The 23,425-nt window shown below is 43.1% G+C and overlaps 2 protein-coding genes across 2 annotated transcripts; one reads left to right on the top strand and one right to left on the bottom strand.

Annotated features, from left to right (window-relative positions):
- Positions 1-470: 470 nt before the first annotated feature.
- dhx32b (DEAH (Asp-Glu-Ala-His) box polypeptide 32b) lies at positions 471-8,477 on the top strand. Its single transcript, XM_033637777.2, has 11 exons — positions 471-1,052; positions 1,226-1,419; positions 1,998-2,373; positions 2,457-2,693; positions 3,482-3,575; positions 3,662-3,811; positions 4,726-4,917; positions 5,007-5,147; positions 5,765-5,955; positions 7,379-7,569; positions 8,128-8,477. Exons 1-11 carry the CDS (start codon positions 771-773, stop codon positions 8,300-8,302), a joined length of 2,223 nt encoding a protein of 740 aa, XP_033493668.1. The 5' UTR covers positions 471-770; the 3' UTR covers positions 8,303-8,477.
- A 1,688-nt stretch (positions 8,478-10,165) lies between these two features.
- edrf1 (erythroid differentiation regulatory factor 1) lies at positions 10,166-23,258 on the bottom strand. Its single transcript, XM_033613916.2, has 25 exons — positions 22,769-23,258; positions 22,435-22,643; positions 19,121-19,187; positions 18,913-19,038; positions 18,681-18,805; positions 18,446-18,584; positions 18,084-18,185; positions 17,865-17,986; positions 17,443-17,554; positions 17,088-17,235; positions 16,869-16,980; positions 16,328-16,439; positions 15,788-16,075; positions 15,606-15,677; positions 15,366-15,513; positions 14,981-15,172; positions 14,478-14,678; positions 14,040-14,258; positions 13,720-13,946; positions 13,413-13,571; positions 13,073-13,222; positions 12,680-12,833; positions 12,468-12,583; positions 12,163-12,335; positions 10,166-11,088 (listed from the first exon to the last, which is right to left on the bottom strand). The coding sequence occupies exons 1-25, from the start codon at positions 22,868-22,870 to the stop codon at positions 10,926-10,928; spliced, it is 3,738 nt and encodes a 1,245-aa protein (XP_033469807.2). The 5' UTR covers positions 22,871-23,258; the 3' UTR covers positions 10,166-10,925.
- Positions 23,259-23,425: the final 167 nt, after the last annotated feature.

Raw genomic sequence — 23,425 nt, 5'->3', positions numbered from 1 at the left:
GTTACGGTTGTTTGATCAAGTAATTATTTTGAGTTGGTGGTTTAAATGGGCATGGTTGTGGGACACTGGATCTACAGCGCCCCCCCCCCTCACTTTTTGATGCCCTTTCTGTACTCAGAAACTCAGAAGACATGCCAACCAGCTTCCCGCCAGTAACCCCAATGTGCAGGAAGGTGGGAGGGCACATTAATTGCTGCTTGCATCTTCCACTTATTTCAGTTTTCTTAGCAATGATTCTACTAATGGGTTCTGTAAGTGTAGCTGCACTGTGGAGGTTGAAGCAGAGCAGACTTTGTGCTAACCTCCTAGTTTTACAGGTCTTCATTTTCTGGCACAATCATTTGTTCTCGGGTGTAGAAATAAATTATCTCCGTGTGTTAACCACTGCGATAATTAATTTCTTAATTACGAAATTAAACCACAGTTGATAAATAAATGCATTTCACTTCATCTACAGCTTGTGGCCTTTGCGTGTGAGCCAGTTCTCATTGTAAAAACATCAGATCCCTCTGAGTCTCTGCCCATCTATCTCTGTTCTCACACCAGTGTGTGTGTGTGTGTGTGTCATCTGCTGATGACCGCACTTCTATGGGATTAGTCGCCACATGACAACACTGGGCTGGCTGCCTAGAGAGCCTTTCATTTGGCTTCACTTGCAGAGGCGGTCTGTGCGCTGTCCAACAGTTTACTGAGAGCCGGAGATTTCCAAACTTCTTCTCTTTGGATCTGTAAATGAAGTCTTAAGTGGACGGACTGGGAGCTCACTTGCAATGGAGCAGGATGTTACCAGTTTAACTGGAGAGGACTGTTTTGAGGGCAAATCGCCCTGTTGTTCAGACACAGAAGCTTTGAGTCAAGGAGACAAAGAGTATGATGACATTTTGGAGCTTAATCAGTTTGATGGACTGCCTTATTCCTCCAGGTTTTACAAATTGCTGAGAGAAAGGAAAGAGCTGCCAGTGTGGAAAGCAAAGTGTGAATTCATGGACACTTTGGCCAAAGGACGGTTTGTCATTGTCAGTGGCTCTGCCAAAACTGGGAGAAGTTCTCAAGTGAGTACCATAAGGCATTTGACACTTCAGATTGAACTTCCATGGAGAATATTGCACATTTCAGTCATGCAACAACTTTGGTAGAGGGAGATATTCAAACCCTCTGATGATCAACTTATAGTGGGGGAGCATCTGTGATGTAGACAACTTATCTCACTCTTATTTTGAAACAGATTCCCCAGTGGTGTGCTGAATTCTGCCTGTCAGTCCAGTTCCAGCACGGCATGGTGGTTTGCACGCAGATTCACGCACAGCAGGCAGTAGATCTCGCCTTGAGAGTGGCCGACGAGATGGACGTCAACATTGGTCATGAAGTTGGGTACAGCATCCCTTTGGAAACATGTTCCACTAATGACACAGTCCTCAGGTATGCTATAGCAGCATTTCTAACTTTTAAACCCAGATGTATTTAGTGTTTCTCTATCTGATTCCTTCCCTCCTTTTGCCGGGTTCCAATAAGGCACACTCACGACACACACTGCTAAATCACCCCGCCTTTTCTTATTCACAAGAGAGAAGTGAACAAAAGGACTAAGGGGGCTCTTTTCAGGGGCTCCTCCACAGCTGCCCCGGCTCCCTGTCTGCCCATATGTCACACTCCCTCATGTGGGTCCCTCATAAGTCAGCTGGCGAACAAAGAAACTCTGCACACTGAGGGGAGAAAGATCAGATAAACAGGCAGCCGGCGAGAACGAAAGGATCCCCTCCTCACACTAATTATCAGAGTAAATTACTCTAATAGGGGAAAAGCTGAAGTGTAGACAAAGTGCCTTTCATTAAGATGCCATTCTGAGGTTCCTCTCTTTCAGCCTAGGGGCTTACGAATAAAGAAGGCTGAGGATTTATTTCAGGCTATTATGAATTTGAATACAGTGTGTGGCAAGTGCCTCTGTGCACGCATTTGCTCCCTTCTAATGTCAACTATCATTTTATTGCCCACCACAGGTACTGCACAGATGACATGCTCCTGAGAGAGATGATGTCAGACCCTTTGCTCGAGCGCTACGGTGTGGTAATCGTGGACCAGGCCCACCAGAGGACTGTAGCCACTGATGTACTCCAGGGTCTGCTGAAGGACATCGCCCTGCAAAGGCCGGAGCTCCACGTGGTCCTCCTTACAGCTGTTGAACCCAGCCCAAAGCAACTGGCCCACTTCACCGGGTCAGCGGCGCCTCTGATACGCCTGGAGAGCCCAGGTGTAGGGGAGGTGGTGCACAGCAGCACAGGCGACAGCTACTTCTGTTCAGCTCTCCGCCTGGTCCTGGAGATCCACCACTCTGAAGAGGAAGGAGATGTGGTTGTGTTTCTGGTGACGACGCAGGTAAAAAGCAGCAATGCATGATTGAATCAGCAGTCTGAATATATGTCTTCCTCTGACTTTCTTCTTTGTTTGCTATCCACCAGGAGATAGACCTGGCCCATGACATCCTGTGTCATGAGGCGCACAGCTTATCCCCTGATCTGGGTGAGCTCCTGCCTATTGCTGTGCACCCTGGCCAACCTGGGAATCTACCCGCCCTGGGGGAGGAAGAGACAGGCCAGAACCGCAGAGTCTACCTCACATCCAGCCCCAACGAGGACTTCTTCTGGGCTGCTAGCTCAATAAGCTTTGTCATTGATGCTGGGCTGGAGAAAAGATATGTAAGTTAGTCCTGATTTGTTTCAGTAAAGCTTTCGATTTACTGGTCCATCTACGTCCCAACCCTCACCTATGGTCATGAGCTATGGGTAATGACTGAAAGAATGAGTGGATACAAGTGGCCGAAATGAGTTTCCTCAGAGATAGGGTAAGGAGCTTGGACATCCGGAGGGAGCTCGGAGTAGAGCTGCTGCTCCTTTGCGTCGAAAGGGGTCAGTTGAGGTGGTTCGGGCATCTGATCAGAATGCCTCCTGGGCACCTCCTATTAGAGGTGTTCCAGGCACGTCCCACCAGTAAGATGCCCCGGGGCAGACCCAGAACACGCTGGAGAGATTACATATCTCGTTTGACCTGAGAACATCTTGGGGTCCCCCAGGAGGAGCTGGAAAGCGTTGCTGTTGAGAGAAATATCTGGAATCATTTTCTCAGCCTGCTGCCCCTGCGACCTGGCTTCACATAAGCGAACATTTACACAAATCTTGTGCCGCGCCTGAATCTTGATTTATTGTTGTACGTTAAAAGGTTACAGACTTTTTTACCTTAATTGGTGCAGAAAACGAACAATTTGTGCATTAAAATTCCCCAGAAAGCAGGAAATTAAGTATTTGATGCACCAAATTTTCTTGCAGAGATATCCAACGGCACATTTCATATAAGTCCTCCCAATGTTGAAACAAATCCTACACCTTAAATATTGTGTAGCTGGGGTAATAAGTACTTGACTAAATGTTCTCAATTACATTCAACCACTGTATATAATCAGGATCAAAACACTGTGGTGCTCTTGCAGGTTTACAACCCCAGGATCAGAACAAACTCAGTCATCATTCAGCCAATCAGCACGGGTCAAGCAAAGAGTCGCAAACAGCTGGCGGGTCCAACAGGTGAGAAGTTAAACTTTTACAGAATAGTTTTGGTGTAACCCTGCTGTCCTGCCTGAAAATCTGAATATGGTCTTTCCGTCCTGTAGGCAAGTGTTTCTGTCTGTACCCAGAGGACAGACAGCTTCCTACAGAGATACGTCCACATGTTGTGGAGTCCGACATCACGTCCACTGTGCTCTTCCTGAAGAGGATGGAGATTGCTGGGCTGGGTCACTGTGACTTCATCGACAGGCCTGGTGAGATTTACATAAAGTAAACAGGGAATGTTTTCACGGCCGTTTGTATTGTCTGGGCCCCTGGTGTTTGACTGAATTTCACATCATCCTCAGTGATAATGAGATGATTTTTGGGTTCAGTCAGTCCGTTCCCTTTTGTTCCGACAGACGGCAAGTTTTTTTTTTTTTTTTTTTTTTTGTATTGGAAGGCAGTGAGCCGTGCCTCAGCTGAACTGACAGCTCCTGTTCTGCGAGCATCCTTTTAGAGCTGACCTGCTTCCGTGTGCTTTTGTTCCCCCGGATTTATTCACCCCCACTAACACACAAACACACACACACACACACACACACACACACACACTCACACACTGAGCCTCCCATTAGTTGATTAGAGCATAAACACAGTGTTGGTCTGTGGGAGTGTAGATGATAACAGAGAGCATCTAAGGTGGATTAAATTCCATCCTCTCGCTCCGTCTCTATCTCTGTGTCCACGTCTCTTTGTTTCACCGTGATGTTGATGGAACAACATGTTTGTTGCAAAGACAGAATAGAAAATCTCATTTGTACCATGACAGACTTTTCATTTTGCATAGTGATGCATGGCAGATGTTGGTAAGGATTATAAAATCCTAATCTTCTGCTGCCTTTTTGCTCCGAGCGTGCCCACCAGGGTGCCAGTATACTGCAGGGGGATTGCCCCAGTGGGTCACCACCACTTTGGATTACAGTTTAGACAGCATGAAAACTGCAAATATAATCCATAACCATTTAAATCAAAGTGTATTAGTATGTAATTAATAATCTCCTGGTTTAAATACTATACAGTAATAAAGACATGTACTGGTTCTCTGCAGGATTTGGTTCTCACTTTAACCAAGGTTTAATTTTGCAAAATAAAAACAATGTATTATCTAAAAACCTTTCTAACCCAGATCCTGGAGGCCTAATGCAGGCTTTGGAGGAGCTAGACTACCTTGCAGCTCTGGATAATGATGGCAACCTGTCTGAGATGGGCATCATCATGTCTGAGTTCCCCTTGGAGCCGCAAATGGCCAAAACTGTACTCGCTTCCTGTGAGTTCGACTGTGTCAACGAGGTGATCATCATCGCTGCCATGCTAACAGGTAAAATGTGCTGGGCTGCCATTTGAGCAAAAATATATTAGTAAGCAGTATGTTCTAATAATCACATTTGTCTTGTGGATGTTTTTTAGCACCAACTTGCTTCACAGTTCCCTCTGCCGACCTGAGGCCAGAGGCAACCCAGTGCCACATGAAGTTCCAGCACCCAGAGGGAGACCACTTCACCCTGATCAATATCTACAAGGCATTTAAACAGTGCCAGCAGGATCCATGTGAGTTTAGAGAGCATCACCACACGTGAACACACACACACACACACACCCACACACACACACACACACACGCATTCTTGTAATTCTGTCTTTGTGAGGACCCTCATTGATACAATGCATTCCCTTGCCCTGTATCCTAACCTTAACCATCACAACTAAATGCCTAACCCTGACCTAAACCTAATTCTAACCTGAACCCTAAAACCAAGTCTTAACTGTCAAACAGGCCCTTGAAAAAGTGAGGACTGGCCAAAATGTCCTCACTTTGCAAAAATGTCCTCACTCTGTTGCTAAAATATGTTTTTTGGTCCTCACTGTGTAGCATGTACAAGTACACACACACACACACACACACACACACACATACACACACTCACACAGATGTGAGAAAGCCATATTTACAATAATCACAAACTAAAAAAAAAAGAATACTTTTTTTAATCATTACAAGAAGCTAAAAAAAATATGATGAAAGCACATCCATGACAGTTTTTGGGTCAATATTTGCTTTATGAGACGCATATAATTATGTTGATTTTTGTCCCATCTGTATGTCGTCATCAATGTTTGCGCCTTCCTTAAATCCTCCCTGTGTCTCTGTCTTCTCCACTTGTTAGACTGTAATGAAGAGAAGTGGTGTCAGGATTTCTACCTGAGCCACGCTGCTCTGCTGATAGCTGACGCTCTTCGCGCTGAGCTCACTGACACCCTGAAGAGAATCGAGCTGCCCATCTCGCTGCCCGCCTTTGGTTCCCGAAGGAACACCCTGAACATTAAGAGAGCCCTGCTGGCAGGGTTCTTCATGCAGGTCAGAAAACACAACTTTATTATAACACTCAACAAAAACTAAAATAATTTATTAGATCAGCTTCGACAGCTTAAAACATTTCAGCTCACATCAAACACCCAGAGTCCGCCTGAAGACTCTAAAAGGCCATTGAAGTCCTCTAAGTGGAACTAATGCAGCAATGTGGAGTGTGCTCTAATCATGTGTTTATTCTATTAATCATCACATAATATGGGCTTATTGAAATATTAAAGCACTTCTGTTCATTTAGTAATTTAAGTGACTGACAATATGGAGAAACAGTTATGTTCCTTTTTATGATTAATATTCATTATTAAAATTATGGGGTGCCTAGTAACTCAGTGGGTCGAGCAGGCGTCCCATGTAGAAAGGCAGTGTCCTTGCTGCAGCCGCTGCAGGTTTGATTTCAGCCTGGAACCCCTTTGCTGCATGCCATCCTCTGTTTCCCCCCTTCACACTAACACTGTCCTATCAAATAAAGGCATAAAGCCAAAAACAAAAAAATCTTAAATTTGACAGACATAACAAGTAAAATCATCAGTGTTTGTTGATTTGGATCGTAATAAATTTTAATGTTACGCAGTGTTTAAGTATAATAGTGGATAATATGTGAGAATATATAGAAATAGGACATCAAGTTGGTAGTGGACCGTACAAGATGTAACTTTGGAAGGGACAAAACACGAGACAAAACCGAGACACCTCACAAACTAAATGGCCTAGGAACTTTGGTATGTCAAACAGCCACTACAATACCCTTTTAGGTCTCAGGCCTTAGCATCTGAACATCTAAAACCTTCTTCAGCTATTGTAACTTCCACAACTTCCACTGTTCATGCACAGTTTTATCCAACAGCTTTCTTACATCTCAAGAGACATGTTCTTACACTTATACCAGCTTACACTTCCACAGTCCAGCTTCTCTCAGTATTTTGTATTTTGACTGCCACTAAAACTTCAACTGTTTCAGTATTTTAACTCCTTGAAATCATGGATGGATTACTGAATGGGCCAACCAGGCACAGGCCCAGGAGCCCAAAGTGTCAGGCCCCCCTCTGGCCTTCATCTGCAAAATGTCACTCTGATTATTACAACATATACAGGCCTAAAAGAGACTCAAAATGAACACGAAGAGATGCAAAGAAACAGGAAATGAGAGACATAAAACCACAAAAAGATGCATAATGACAACAAAGAGATGCAAAACAGCAACAAAAAAGAGGCAAACCACAAAGTCTGAAATGTTTCAGCTGCAAGTTATGAGAGAAGTTGCCTTTTCTTGTCATCTTTTATGTGTTGGATTTTTTTTTATGTGCACTATTCAAGGTAAAATCAGTATACACAGTATATCCTATATCAGTATAGCAACTCCAGTCCCTCTGTGGAAATCCATCGGACTGTGCCTGGCTATGATTTCCCTCAGGTGGCGCGGGACGTGGATGGATCAGGGAACTACTTCATCCTGACCCATAAGCACGTGGCACAGATCCATCCTCTGTCTGGATACGGAGCCAAGAGGCCCAAGCTGGGCCTGCCTGAGTGGGTGCTGTTCCATGAGCACTCCTTCTCCGAGGACAACTGCCTCCGCACCACAACTCACATAACACCGGAGGAGTAAGTCTCAGCTTTGTTTTAACATTTTGTTCTTTGGATATTTTAAACTGTGCACTTGTTTAACAGTCACATAACTGAATGTGTTCAGTCTTAACTAGACTGCAGTCTCTTGTTGCTTTAAAAGAACCCAGCAGACCACCCGTCTAATCTGCACATTTAAAGAAGCTTAAATGTAATCAGACGGACACATTCGCTTTCCTGTCTGGTCCAGATGTAAAACCTCAGTTCAGCAGGGACTAGTCATGCTGGTTGTGAGGGGAGGTATCCTAATCCTGTTCTCAAGTATCAGCTGGTTGGAAAGGGGATTATGGATAGCACAGATTCCTGGGAAAGTGGAGCTGTGGTTTAATGGAGGAGGAGAAAGCTCTGCAGCCTTTGTCATGCTCTCTTAGGTTCTTAAAATGTATCGATCCATTCATTGCCGTTCAAATAATAAAAGGGGAAATATAAGTATCTGTAACTCTTCTATTCAGCGTAAGTGGAAGTCATTCAAAGCCAACACAAACTGAAAAGATTAGTTCTTGTTTTTATCGACAACGCTGTCCTCTCCTTTACCAGGTTCATTCAGATGGCACCACAGTATTTCTTCTACAATCTGCCGCCTAGTGAGAGCAAAGACATCCTCCAAAACATTTTGAACCACGGAGCTCCTCAGTACCAAGAGAAGAAACCTCAGGCCTCCCAAGTGGAACCGCAGGAGGACCAGGCTTCTGACCGCTGTGTCATACAGTGACTGACTAACCCACTGCTCCCAGTAGAATTTATTGCACTATATTGCACAGAAGCACATTGTCATTTTATTGATAATTTGTTGTTTTTAGGAGTCATTTCCTTTCATCTGTGTCCCATATTTCTGTCACAATATCATGTTCTGTATTTATGTTTTAATAGTGCACTAATATATGAAATGAAAACAATAACTGCTGTTATGTATATTTGTTCTTATTCAACAGAAAAATCTGGTTTCTGATTTTCTCATACTTAAAAGTTCCTCAAAGTTTATAATTTCAGTTCACAGAACCCGCTGAAATATTTAACGACTCTGTGGCTCCTTTTCACAGTTTACCTTCAGTCACTGTCCAACAGTTAGTCACCCACAGCACTGAGGGTCCAGCCTGATTAATGAGGTATAGGGACAGTATGGGCCCACCTGCAGCTCCATCTGGTGTGGACACAGTTCAGTAACTGTGGGGTGACCCAGTTCACTGACACTTCATTGAAAACATCATGTCCCCTCTTCAGTGACCCGGGCTGAATGGTGCTGCAAGGACCAGTGCCAGAACCCTCGGGGTACAGTGTCGTCTGACCCACTTAAAATCTTTTACAAACTGTCTTTTCGAGGCAAACCAGCTGTGCACAATCTGGTTTAGGATCATTTAGTAGATGTTTAAATGTCAGGATAAATCAATGGAAATAATAGTCCAATATGTTACATCATATCCTCCTGAGAGCTGACCTTTTGTTTGGTATTCACTTTTAATTTCTCCTAGCTGTTCTGGATCAGTAGGACCTAATAAGTACAAAAAACTAAACATTGTTAATGATAATAAAGTCCCAATGTCCTCAAATGAGATGACAATAAAGTCCCAACATTTTCAAACCAGTACTTTCTGAATGCAGTGTCTTAGTTTATTATTGTGGCTAAACTTCGTCAAATGTGTTGCCATTATCAGACTACAAACATTATTAAATAAACAAGTTTCAACCATAAACTGTGATCAGGTTTTGGACTTTGTCCACTTTTGTGTCAGGACTGGCTGCAGACTGACTTGACAGAGATGGCTGCCATCTTGTTTTTACATAAATTAGTGTATTGTGCTCTTACTACCACTAGGTGGCACAGAAAATTGTCCACGAACGAGGACAACAGGTCTAAGTAGAAGGAAGTATATGGTCAAGTAAAGCCAAAATGTGATGCCTTCAAACGAGGATGCAGAGTCTCAGGAGGATAATGTATATTTGGTATCCAAATGAATAATTAAACTGAAAGTTAAAGGTACAACTCCTCCCCAAATCAAAAGCGCATATTTTTCTTCTTACCTGTAGTGATATTTATCAATCTAGATTGTTCTGGTGTGAGTTGCAGGGTGTTGGAGATATCGGCCGTAGACATGTCTGCCTTCTCTCGAGTATAATGGAGCTAGTTGGCATTTGGCTTGTGGTGCTCAAGGCACAGACAAATACATTTGAAAAACTCAACAGCAATGTCTCTTCCCAGAAATCATGACCCGGTTACTCAAGATAATCCACAGATCTTGTTGTGAGCAGTCTTATGTAGGAACTATTTTCTTTCTACCGAACTACACCCACCAACAGAATCAACAAGCAGAAAGAAGCTAGCTCTACTGCTAGCTCACCTAGCACCAAGGAGGTAGCTAGCGTCACAGCTCAGCCAAGGAGGACACCATTAATGTTTACATCTCCTGCTGTCATGAGCACGAGCCTCTCATCCATGAGTAGGTGCACGCTTCCTACTGCGCGGTGATACTACTACTTACTAGCACAAGAGCACATTAGCATTAGCACATTAGTATTTTGTGACAAATATAGAAACATACAATATCATGAGGGTAACAAAACATCTACAGAAGGCACATACAATTAAAAACTTTTTATTTCCATGTCACAGCAAACCATGCTGATATAAACTCATTTGTACATACAGCCGTGTGGACACACGAGCCTCTGAGTTTGCATTGAATGTTGCCAAACTATTGCACACTGTCATTTTGGAAAGCAAGTAACACACTTGATGAATTATTAAACTTGTCAGCTATCAGTCAAACTTCAATGAATTTTATTCACAGCATTATTGGTATTATTGAATATCAAAAACACCAATTATAGTCCGATGAATCAATTTTTGTGAGCATGTGCTAAATGATTTCTCTCTGTTAAAGCCCCTGTGTTATACGCAATTACACCATCTGTGAAATCTTACGCCGTATGTTTTTGTTTGTAGAAAAATGAGGCAATCTGGGTGATGTTTACAGTCAACACATCCTACAGATCGGAGCTTTACGTGTGACCCATGACCACATAAGCAATAAGAAAGTTAAATAATATCTTCAGAATTTACAACTCTTTTCACAAAAATGTACAATTGAAAACCTGTGATGCAAATGTTAGAAAAAGATGAGTTGGTTTTAAAGGCGCAGGAGGTGAAATTAGCTTTGAAAACTGTAATTCAGGTAAGACGGTGTTGCCTGAGCATGTGCCTGTTCATAATGGTGACTATAAATCATTGTGTTCTGTCACAGCATTTTATAGAAGACAATTGTTGGATCTTCCCCAGTGTGGCGCTTCGAGAAGAGTTAAGGTCTTGAGCGTCTTCCTTGCTGTGGTTTGTGTCTTCATCATGAATGCATACCCTTGTCGTCACTTCCTGTTCTGGGAGTAAGCTGCTGCAGGAGCTCTATGTGGAGCTCCACACGGTTAAGCAGAGGTGCGTTTTTCTCAGCTCGCAGCAGCTTGGAGTAAACATTCTTATAGGTCTTCAACAGCTCCTCATCCTTATTGCTGTCATAGACATAAATAAGTTGGTCAGAAGAGACCACTGAAAAAGTCTGAAGGATATTAAAGGAATACTAGGTGAACATTCTTCATGAATTTAAGTCACTGGGGCCCACGTTTAACAACAACAACAACATCTATTTACAAAGTCTCACAAAAGCTGTGCAGAAACACTTCTCACTAAAACGTCATGATTCAAAACACCTAAAGAGAGCTCATATGCACACTCATACTCAGGCACAAAGCTTTCTTCACAAACTAAAGGTAACACGCTGTGAGTAAGGGTGCTTTCAGACCTAGAGTTGTCTTGCTTTGGTCCTAATCAGGAACTAATTTTGTTCCAAAGTTGCGTAATTGCCTAGAGATGGTTCATGTTCTCACAGCAGCATTTACAAGAGGACCAGATCAAATGCCTTGTGCAAGAAAGCTGCTCTTGATTGGTCAGAATTTCCATGCGGTAAAAATCCAGGAAGTAAACCAAATGTTGAAGAAGAGTACACTTGCAAAATAAATGTAACACTTTCTAATGTCACAATGGAGGGACAATTACGCAGGTTGGTTTTAGCGCTGCTCATCGTGGACTATATTGCTGTCATTGTTCATTTTAGTCAAACCATACAGTTTGAAAATGAGGCGCGGCTCCAACTAGAAAACAATGTTTTGATGCATTGGATGTGCTGAATGTGCATATTAAGGCAGTACAGGAGGAGGTGCACATTAATAATCCTCCAGGACTGTAACATGCTCATGTTTAACCCAAACAATGTGTCATGTGACTGCAGTTGGTTCAGATTGAGGTTGGAACATGTTCTCACCACAAACGAACCGCACCAGAGTTTGTTTGTAACCAGACCGAGACCACCTCTTCAAGAAGGTCTCTGTCTGGCTGCGAATGCTGTGTTCACAACTGTCCAAACGAACCGCACTTGGGGGGCAAACAAACCTCAGTTTGATTGAACCGAACCAAACGGCAGGTGTGAAAGCACCTTAACTGATATATGAATGGTCACTCTGCAGGTTAAGTATTCCTTTGAGATGCCTATATAGCTTAACATATAAGATTTCTAAATTATTGCTCACCTTGGTTTCCGTTTCATTGTCGTCATCAGTTTGATCAGCTGCAGCAACAGGAAGGAGAAACTGGGCTCAAACACGCCAATTAACTTCATCACTTCCTCAAGGTTCAGTCCCGAGGCCGGAGCAGGGGCCACCTCAGGAGACTCTGCCGACTCAGCAGCTTCTGATTGACTCAACTACAGCACAGGAAGTGAAAGGAAAATATGCTGTAGGTTAGAGTGTGTGGTCAAGAGAGGGCAACCCAAACAAAGCTTTGCAAAGATGCATCAGCATGAGTGAGCACTCCCATCTGCTGCTCTGAAATGTACCTGAATCTGCTCCTCCAGCAGCTCTTTATGAATCAGCTGGAAAGCGTGGCGAGTTTCTGTCATGATTTCTACTGCTCCGGTGAGGCTCTTCAGCTTTGCCGCACTGCTGCTCTGACCTGTGCAAACATAGTAATGAGTCTAAGAGGCTGTGGATGGAAATGCTCTTTCTCTTCTCTTGACTAAACCAAACATGACTGAGAACAGTTACACACCTGCCATGGTGAACTCAGCAAAGGCCACCCTCTCCAGGAGCGTGCGGAGCAGCTCACAGGGTGCGTCTTTGAGGCTGAGGAATAAACAGACAGCCTTGCTATAGTGAAGCTCTGCCAGGCTGCGATGCTGCTTCCTCAAGTGTTCATCCCCCACCTGTCACACAATTAGAGCCAGAAACACAGACATCCTTCAGTGTGTGTTATACTGCCGTAAGTAATAAACACAGACATCCCGTCACCAGTGACTCTATTCTAGTCAGTGTGTAGTCCTTTTTTTGTTGCAGAAAATAACGCATTTTTGGCATAGACAGCTAAGATATGTGAATTATTACCACAAAAACAAACAAATACTGAGAAAATAAATAATCTGTATAATCTGACATGGTGTCCCACCTGGTTGCGGAAACAGCTGTGGTACATGGAGGCCAGGCGGTGGTGGATGGTGGCAGCTCTGTACTGGTAGAGCGGCTGACGAGCCGACTCAGTGTGCAGGTCGCAGTATTTTAGGGACTTCATCATTGCCTCAGTCACCTCCCGCTCAATCTGGGAAAACACACACAGGGATAGATGGTTTTAAATATGCACCCATATAGTCACCATGATCTCCTTTTGGATGTAATGTGCATATCATAAATGATCTTGAGATTTTCTTAAATGTATAAAGCCAACTTTTGTAGGATATAAAGTACGATATCCAATTTATAATATCCGTTTACTATGTGTTCAAACCCACCTGCTCCTGGGCCTTCCTGGACAGCGGTGCGTAGTCCTGCAGAAGTGTAGCCAGGGTGAAATAGGTAGTGGACAGCTCCCAGTTCACACTGTCCCACACTGCTGGGTGGTTCTCTCGACTTGCCAGTGACTTCATAGCCCGCAAGTAATAGTCTATGGCCTGACATAAAAGATTAGATGAAATTATTTATTAACAGAATCCTAGGGAGAGTCGACATGTTGGAAGATGGATATAAAAACAATAGAGATTGCAAAAGAACAAGTAATTTCCCACTACATTCCAAGACATGAAGGATTTGGCATGACACCTTGTTGTAGTACAGAGCCTCTTCAGGTGAGAACTCCCCCCTGTTCTGGTCGGCAGACACGGCACAGTGGGCCTGAGCACAAATTCTCATCAGCCTGCCAGTGTTACACAGCAGCAGGGCTGTGTTGGTGCTGTCCCCAATGGCTTCGAAATCCTTCATGCCTTTCTCAAAGAAGGCAAAGCTCTTTTTCCACATCTCCTGCTCTGCTACCGACACAGACTTCTTGGCTAGAATAGGAAGGAGAGGGACCAATTAGGTACAGTACTGTTTTCTGTACACAATTTTCAAAGTTACATCTGTTGTCTATTAATCCCACGTACCTTCTTTCTCTGTCTGCATTGCTGCAGCCTGGTTCATATAGTACACTCCCATCTCGTTGCGGATGTTTCCCAGCCTTTTGAGCACCTGTGCGAGCTGATCCGAGGCATGATCTTTACAAGCCTCTGAGAGGAGCAGTTCATACGCTGCCTCGTAGCACTTACTGCTAACAAACAGCTGGTACTCTGGGTCCATGGCCAGGTCTGTCGCCATGTTGAATGCTGGTGGGTAAAGAGAAAAGGCAATGACAAGTGGAGTTAAATTAAATTACATTTTTGGGTGAAACAAGTGCTGGAATTTTATTGTGACTGGCGTTAGTGGAACAGAAAAGGATAAGGAGACACCAGGCCTTTAAGATCCTTAATTTCAATATATCAAGCATGAAAGCAGGCAGCTGTGTGCTTTAAAATTTGTACATTTGTCTCTCTTTAGCGACTCACCCTGACAGCTGCTCTCTCTGTGCAGGCTGTGCAGGATCTCCTGGTCTTCTTTGGTCTGGTAGCTGTATTCCTCCAGGTAAGCTGCTCTGTTTTTGGCATTCTGGGCCAACATCAGCTGGATGTCCCCACACAGAGACAGGCACTGGCTGTGAAACTGCAGCACCTGCGGGTGCAGTGTACCGCTCACTGAACAATAGGCATCTGGAGGAAACAATGGAAGAAGCAGCAGGATTGGGAAAGAGAAATAAATGTTAAATGAGTTATTATATTGCCTCATAAAATGTAGTAACGTAGTTACAGTAGCAGCATGAAGCTTATTTATTTGATTATTATATCTAAATGGCCAAAAGTGGATGTTAAATTATATTACTCAATTCTTATTCAACTTTAACTGAATTAATACATTAAATAAATGACACTATAATAATTAAGACGGGCAGACATTTTAAAAGTAAGCATTCAACAAAGCAAAATGTCAGTTACAGTCTTATAAATAGCCTTACCATAACACTGCAGAGACAGCTTGATGTAGCGCAGGGCTCGTCCGTACTTCAGCAAGTTCGTGGCTGCATCAGACAGGACGTAATACGCCTTGGAGGCTTTGAGGAAGAGCTGCAGCTTCATGCGGTGCTGCCATGACCCGGGGATCATCCCAGAGCGTGTTGGATGCTTTTGGTCCGCCTGCAGTGGCCTCGCTGATGACGCGCACATGTTTGAAAAGCAGCAGAAAGACATTTGGAGGCTTGAGGGATGAAGAATGTGTGTATTTCGTTTGCAAAAACACTTGCAACTTAATAGACGGAGACTCATGGTGTATGTCATAGTGCTGACCTGTTTCCTGTCTTATTATGCGGTGTTATATCTTTGAAATAAGGACTGTAGACTGACCTCTTTCAAGAAGAAGAGAGATGCCTTGCTCAGCAGCGCAGGCTCCAACTGCACTTCTATCCTCATATTTAAGAGGAATGGGAGTGTTAGGGTCTGCAGCTGGGAGGTCACTCTCCTTCTTGATGGTGCCATCCACTGCCTTCATCCCCTGTGTAGTATATTACCATAATTACTAATACAGTAGGTGACATAACATTATTAGCATTGTATGTACGCTAAATATAAATATCATGCACTCGCCTTTAGCACATAGCTCAGGACATGTCTGCATCTCTCCTCCTTGTCTTGAGAAACAGGGAAAGCACCACTTGGCTGCATGGTTGAAAGAAAATGGAAGATTATGCTTTGGTGTTTCATACAACATATTAATCTGTGTATTCCACACTGTCCCCACAGGTCTGTGTGTTTTAAGAAGCACTCACTCTGATCTGATGAGTGGATTTGTATTTCTCCGGGACCGACAGCTCCCCAACGGAGCGGATCACGGCCACGGCTTTACTATCATCCTGTGGGCTTGAGCAAGAGCTGTAGGAGCCATTGTCGTCGCTGTCCTCGCTCAGCTCCTCCTCCTCCTCCTCCTCTTCCTCCCTGTCTTCGTCACTGTAGCTGTCCTCTGAGCCGCCGGCCCGGAGCGACTCCCCTTCGTCTTCTTCCAGAGGCTCGTCGAGCTGGAACAGCTCTGACAGCATGTAGTGGGCGGAGGCGATGATCTGAGCAGACAGGTGATGGAGGAGATCAGGAGAAGAGTCAAGTTCAATCAAATCCAAACTTTGGCAATCTCACATAAAGTCACTTTTTGCTTCCCCGCTGTCTAAATATAGACTGAAAATACTGCTTTTGATCACTAATTTGGTACAGGACTTTTGTTACACATCATCTCTTCTCTGTCCAAGTCTGTCCCACTTGTATCTAATTTTAACTTTTTAAGTAAGGGTGGAATATCTTTTTAAATCCAAGCTTACCTGGGGGTGCCTGTCCTCATCCAGAAGTTTGACGCAGTTTAAAAGCAGAGTTCTGATTGTGCCATAGTGCTTTCTGTTTTGCCTCGCCTTCAGCATCAAGTTACTGGCAACTCTGCACCGCAAAACAGAAAATAGACAAGAACACATTACAGTTTTTCACCATTTTACTGTTAATTATTTAGGCATAACTCACTTGCAAGAGTTTAAAATGACCAATTTAATCACTTGCCATATTTTCAATAATATTACATACTTATTTTGGCTCTTCAGGCCTCCTACTACACGCACTTAAACTTACTGAAGTCCAACTATACATTTAAAGATCTGGTCAGCTTAACCAAATCATAAAATACATATTATAGGTAAAATATTAAATAAACTTTCTGTGCCATGCTAAAAGCTCTTTTTGGACAGAAAGACATTTTTCAAAATCTACTCATGAACTTCAGCCCCTCAAATTTATTGATTTTCCAAGTTTTCGCAACTGCAGTGATCCTAAAGTACAAAGATGCTCCTATCCTGAGTCTTTCCTGAGACTTACCTGTATAGCAACACAGCCACAGGAAGAGTGAAGGGATTCTGACACTTCTCCTCTTCCGCCTCCTCACACAGAGTAGTAAGATCATAAAGCTTCACAATGTCACTCCCACTAGCTGTGGAGTCAAGAAATCACATTAGACAACATCAGGATAGACAAGTGCACAGCGCACGGCACAAAACTTCAGGAAAAACAAAAACTTCCTGTTCAGTTATCTCCCACCTTTGAAAAGCCAGTATGTGTGACCCTCTTTGGTGCAGTTGGACTTGAGGAAGGAGAGAATATTTTGGGCGATGTCTTTCACCACCCTCGTTGAAAAAGTCGAGTTCTCCAGGTGAGGGATGTCTTCTGTTTTTATCATCTCGTATTTCTGCAGAGAAAACAATACAGGCAAAAACAGCGACAACTTTTACTCCCACTTTTCAATAAAAGGCTGAGCGATGAGTGATTTTCAGAACTTCAGAACGTTTTTTTAATCATTAAAACAACTTCTTTAGAAAATACAGATCATGTCCTTCTGAGAACATTAACCATAGCAATCATCAAACAGATATAATACTTACAAACAATAATTTACCTGAACAATGCCATTGACATGAAAGCACATGACAAGCTCTGGGACGTTACACATCAGATTGTCGAGCCAGTAGTCGATACCTGTCAGAATGTTGATTGGCTTATTGTTGTCCCTGAAAAACAGTCAGAAAATTAAAGGTCAGATGTTAGATTAAACACGAATAATATAGTGGAACCACTGTGTAATTCTGATGAGGCTGCAGCATCCAAAATTACATTTGTGGCTCACCTTCTGAGGTCAGATAAACTAAATTAATGCCATGTGTTAATCTGCATTATCTTGCTGACATAGATATCTAAGACAAGACCCCAACAGAAAGCAACAGCAATGCCATTAAAATCACATGATTACATTGTCATTTTCGCTCTAAATAAGTTTTAATTTTTTATGCTTAATGAGAGCAAATGGTTTGAAATTCCAACCTGAGTCTCAGACTGACGGCAGGATAGCGACCACCTCCGAAAATAGGCATGTTGGACCCGACCAGCATGTGGATATCCTCGAATGTCCACATGATGTTTCGCACAAAGTCGTTTCTTAAACCCTGTCGAACAAGTGACATCAAAATGTACACAGACATTAGACACATGCTACCAGCTGTGGAAAGAATGCGATTAAGGAAGGGTAAGAGATTGTATTACCTGACTGTTCTCTCCTTCGTTGAAGAGCATAGGCAGGTTTTGCTCTTTGGGTACAGACGTCACCTGACCCAGAGCAAACTTGCTGTCCACTGACACACTTTCCTGCACATGTAATGGTGGCAATACTGTCAGTGCAAGCAGTGCAAACCAAAACCTTCACTCACATAAGTTTGGCAGCCAACCAAGGGCCAGTCTAATCAAAAAACAATATTTTCTAACACATTTAATCTCACTAAATCCTGAAAGTCATGAATGGCTAATGCACACTGATTCCTAATCAAGAAGAAATTAATTTAATTCCTGAAGTAACACTGCCTGATTGGAGACTGCTGAATACCTGTCCAACAGCTAAGATACTGTACCTGTTTGGGAGTGTCTGATTCTTCTGTATCAGATGCTGTGCTGGTGAGCCACGAAGAACTGAACTCATCTGTCTCATTTTCCTCCTCTCCTTCATCCGGGTTGTCTGGAACAGGCTCTGCAGCCCCATTACCGTTTATACTGGAGGAAACACAGCAGTTGTTGTTGGATAAAGACTGGGAAACATGCACCTTAAGATGAAGTGTAACCTAACTCCCATGACTCCCATGTGCTCACCTATAGTAGAGGAACTTTGACAGGATTGCTCTCTGATACCAGTGCTCTTTACTCTTCTTTTTCCTCTGCCACTTCTGATCTATTAGCCGCTGGTAGAAATCTTTTAGCCATGTCCAATCTCCTGTCTACAACACACACATACCAAGGAGAATACAATGATTTAATGCACATACACAAAACATACTATAGGCATACTATCTATACTTAAAGTCTCGAATGAGCCCTCCTGTACCTGAGAGGATCTCATGAAGAGCTCTTGAATGTCCAGCTCATCCAAAAGCAGCGTCCTCCCCACGCGGTGAACGGCCATACTGACGTGCGACTTGCTGTAGGGAATTTTCAGAAGCTTCTTGATGTTCTGAATGTGACAGAAAAAAATGATAACATCAGGTGCATGTTTGAAAAACAAAGACAGAAATGTTTAGAACAGCTCCACAAACCTCTGAGTCTGACACCACGTCGACATCATCCCCGATGCAATCAATGAATTCATACGCCATCCCAAAACTACAAAAGAAGAAAAGGAGCTTAATCACTACAGAGTGTCTGCTGATGGTGACATGGATCGGGTGAGGATGCTTAATGATTTAAGGCATTTACCGATGACTCAGTATCCGTGATTTACCCACTGACAAGTTATCCACTGCTCCTCATTTATGGTGTCTACACTGTATTTTATATAATTCTATTTTAAATATTGTGACACAATACAATGCAACAGCATAACAATCTACAAACTCCAAAATAACCATGAGTTTAAATTCAACTTCTGAATTAACACCCCCAACTAAAACAGTTTCAACAATAACTTAACATTTCAGCCATCATATTTGTTGCATGGCTGTTGTATTAGACTGCATTAGTTTTAGCCGGATGTATCCAACATGCTGTCAACAATGTTAAAATCAAACCATTTTAAAATGTAAGAGGGAGGCAGAAACACAAAATGTGTCTAAGACGGAAATGTCAGAGCTATATGGGTTCTTTTCTCCATCTCAGGTGGGACTATCCACTTGTTTTCCAATTTTGGACACGAGTGGTTGGGGCTATTACGGAGTAGTTGGATCAGCCCTTGCCAAGCACACCACTCTTTTTTGCCCTCTTGGAGACATACAGTACAGGCCAAAAGTTTGGACACACCTTCTCATTCAATGCGTTTTCTTTATTTTCATGACTATTTACATTGTAGATTCTCACTGAAGGCATCAAAACTATGAATGAACACATGTGGAGTTATGTACTTAACAAAAAAAGGTGAAATAACTGAAAACATGTTTTATATTCTAGTTTCTTCAAAATAGCCACCCTTTGCTCTGATTACTGCTTTGCACACTCTTGGCATTCTCTCCATGAGCTTCAAGAGGTAGTCACCTGAAATGGTTTCCACTTCACAGGTGTGCCTTATCAGGGTTAATTAGTGGAATTTCTTGCTTTATCAATGGGGTTGGGACCATCAGTTGAGTTGTGCAGAAGTCAGGTTAATACACAGCCAACAGCCCTATTGGACAACTGTTAAAATTCATATTATGGCAAGAACCAATCAGCTAACTAAAGAAAAACGAGTGGCCATCATTACTTTAAGAAATGAAGGTCAGTCAGTCCAGAAAATTGCAAAAACTTTAAATGTGTCCCCAAGTGGAGTCGCAAAAACCATCAAGCGCTACAACGAAACTGGCACACATGAGGACCGACCCAGGAAAGGAAGACCAAGAGTCACCTCTGCTTCTGAGGATAAGTTCATCCGAGTCACCAGCCTCAGAAATGGCAAGTTAACAGCAGCTCAGATCAGAGACCAGATGAATGCCACACAGAGTTCTAGCAGCAGACCCATCTCTAGAACAACTGTTAAGAGGAGACTGCGCCAATCAGGCCTTCATGGTCAAATAGCTGCTAGCAAACCACTGCTAAGGAGAGGCAACAAGCAGAAGAGATTTGTTTGGGCCAAGAAACACAAGGAATGGACATTAGACCAGTGGAAATCTGTGCTTTGGTCTGATGAGTCCAAATTTGAGATCTTTGGTTCCAACTGCCGTGTCTTTGTGAGACGCAGAAAAGGTAAACGGATGGATTCCACATGCCTGGTTCCCACTGTGAAGCATGGAGGAGGAGGTGTGATGGTGTGGGGGTGTTTTGCTGGTGACACTGTTGGGGATTTATTCAAAATTGAAGGCACACTGAACCAGCATGGCTACCACAGCATCCTGCAGCGACATGCCATCCCATCCGGTTTGCGTTTAGTTGGACGATCATTTATTTTTCAACAGGACAATGACCCCAAACACACCTCCAGGCTGTGTAAGGGCTATTTGACCAAGAAGGAGAGTGATGGAGTGCTGCGGCAGATGACCTGGCCTCCACAGTCACCGGACCTGAACCCAATCGAGATGGTTTGGGGTGAGCTGGACCGCAGAGTGAAGGCAAAGGGGCCAACAAGTGCTAAACACCTCTGGGAACTCCTTCAAGACTGTTGGAAAACCATTTCAGGTGACTACCTCTTGAAGCTCATGGAGAGAATGCCAAGAGTGTGCAAAGCAGTAATCAGAGCAAAGGATGGCTATTTTGAAGAAACTAGAATATAAAACATGTTTTCAGTTATTTCACCTTTTTTTGTTAAGTACATAACTCCGCATGTGTTCATTCATAGTTTTGATGCCTTCAGTGAGAATCTACAATGTAAATAGTCATGAAAATAAAGAAAACGCATTGAATGAGAAGGTGTGTCCAAACTTTTGGCCTGTACTGTATATGGTCTACAATCGGGACTTATAAAGGCATTGTTTAGGTTAGCTCGTGCAGGTTTCCTTAATGCAGCCAAGATTATACTAAGGAACTGGAAAAACACAAGCACACCTTGTTGAAAGGACTAAATTGATCTTATGAGTTTTACAGCCTCATACGAATTCATAGTAGCCAAACTGAAAGAATCAGAGTCCAGATTCACTGACATGTGGGGCAGCTTCCTCAGATTTATTACCAGTGGGGATCAATAGATACCAGATCTATCAGAAAGCCTTAGAAAGGAGGCATGCTGTGCTGCCGTGTTTGCTTTCAGTTTTGTTGTTTACTGTTTGTGTTCTTTGTTACCTGCAGACTACCATGTGAAAAGTACATTTTGTACTGTAATGGTGCAGGATGTTAGCGGAAAAAAAAAACATCTTGATGATGAATACAAAATATGAGTGGAATGAAAGACTACACGAATCCCACTTAACCCCACTGTACATACTAGAACAGTGGTTCCCAACTAGTCCGGCAACAGGGTCCAGATTTCTCCTTAGTCATTAGTTCAAGGTCCACACAGTTTAATGTATTTAACCTTTACTATGTCACACTAAGTATGGCCAAGTCGTCAAGCTAGTTTGCTGTCTCTGTCAAGTAGCTATCCATTAGTCACTCACTCTACAGCAGAAAACGGCACTTCAAAATAAAAGCTCTGTGCTGGAAATTCACTGTACTTCAAATTTGACATGTTCGAGAGTCACTTGCGACTCTGAATGACCCTGCGACCACCAGTTGGGAACCACTGCACTAGAACGTGTCTGTAGACTGGTGAATGCAGCACTTAGTGTGTGATGTAAGGTCTTATGGACTCCTTTCAGTTTTGTGTTTTGTCTCACCACTATGGAAAGTACACTCAGACAGCGTACTCTCTTTATTAAGCAAAAACTAAACATCTCTACAGAAACCACAGTACAGTTCCACACTAAATTGATAAAGATCAATTATAGTAATAGTATTTCTCATGATGATGTACCTGGAGAAAGGCTTGCTCTTGCTGCTGGACCCTAATATAGTGGTGCCAGCGCTGCCCAGCTGGGGGTTTTCTCTCAGCCAGTTGGCAGGAGGCAGCTTCAGGTCTGTCTGTTCCTGCAGCAGAGCATAACTGGTGGGAGGTGGGGCAGCAGAGTACTTCACCACGGCCCGGCTCTTTATTTCACTGTTTCCTGTGCACACTGCGGAGTCCTTCAAGATAACAAGGTAAGACATCATGTTGTAAGGAAGTTAGCATGACCAGGGGTCACTGACAGAGGTAGGCGTTGGATTTAGATCGAGGTCCTTCATCTAAATAAACCTTTCTGGTTACTTACATGTTTGCTGTTCTCTCCTGAACAGGTAGGGCCAATGATTTCCTCCTTTGCATTATCCAGAGGGGTCCCAGCAGGCTCTCTATCCCCAGCTGATGCGCTCATACTGGACACGCGACCGTTCAACACACCAAACTGGCGATTTTTTAACAATTAGACAACCTATCCATGTCTTCGACAACTCACGGACAACCTATACATTAGCTAGATAACCAGCGAGACGCGTCATTTATGTCAATAAAGTTGTCTCGAGTTTGCTAGCTTGACAGGCTAGCTCCTTTTAAAGAACAACGCTGACTCCTAGAGATGCAAAAAAAGAAGTGTAGTCATGCAACACGGTATTTAATTTAAAGCTAGACGACGCTCACATGACGGGCTGTTGTTGTTTTGTTAACCTTAATAATTTCTAGCCCTTACATGACTTGTTAAATATGCCTGCAGCTTCTCTTCCTATCACCAGCCTGCCAGTCTGTTGTTGTCAGAGCACACGTTAGTGCGAGCAGTAATAACTTCCGGTTTAACGGTAAGAAAAACTACAAAATTCATTTTTATGTCTTAATTCGACGATAAGAATAACTCAGAATTTTAGGAAAAAATTAACACATTGTAACGCATAATATTAGCGTCTATATAAAGAATATATTTCAGTTTTTGCGATTT

The sequence above is a fragment of the Epinephelus lanceolatus genome, chromosome 17, assembly GCF_041903045.1.
Source record: "Epinephelus lanceolatus isolate andai-2023 chromosome 17, ASM4190304v1, whole genome shotgun sequence".
Taxonomy (NCBI): Eukaryota; Metazoa; Chordata; class Actinopteri; order Perciformes; family Serranidae; genus Epinephelus; species Epinephelus lanceolatus.
The sequence above is the reverse complement of the archived record's forward strand: the minus strand, read 5'-3'. Positions and strand labels throughout refer to the sequence as shown.

What these genes read in the sequence shown, in the direction of transcription:
- dhx32b (XM_033637777.2), top strand. Translation starts at nt 771, where the DNA reads ATGGAGCAGGATGTTACCAGTTTAACTGGAGAGGACTGTTTTGAGGGC. An exon ending in CTGGGCTGGAGAAAAGATAT is followed by an intron (nt 2,694 to 3,481) that starts GTAAGTTAGTCC and finishes GTGCTCTTGCAG; the next exon opens with GTTTACAACCCCAGGATCAG. An exon ending in CATCGCTGCCATGCTAACAG is followed by an intron (nt 4,918 to 5,006) that starts GTAAAATGTGCT and finishes GATGTTTTTTAG; the next exon opens with CACCAACTTGCTTCACAGTT.
- edrf1 (XM_033613916.2), bottom strand. Translation starts at nt 22,870, where the DNA reads ATGAGCGCATCAGCTGGGGATAGAGAGCCTGCTGGGACCCCTCTGGAT. An exon ending in CAGGAGAGAACAGCAAACAT is followed by an intron (nt 22,644 to 22,768) that starts GTAAGTAACCAG and finishes GTTATCTTGAAG; the next exon opens with GACTCCGCAGTGTGCACAGG. An exon ending in TGCTGAGTTCACCATGGCAG is followed by an intron (nt 12,584 to 12,679) that starts GTGTGTAACTGT and finishes ATGTTTGCACAG; the next exon opens with GTCAGAGCAGCAGTGCGGCA.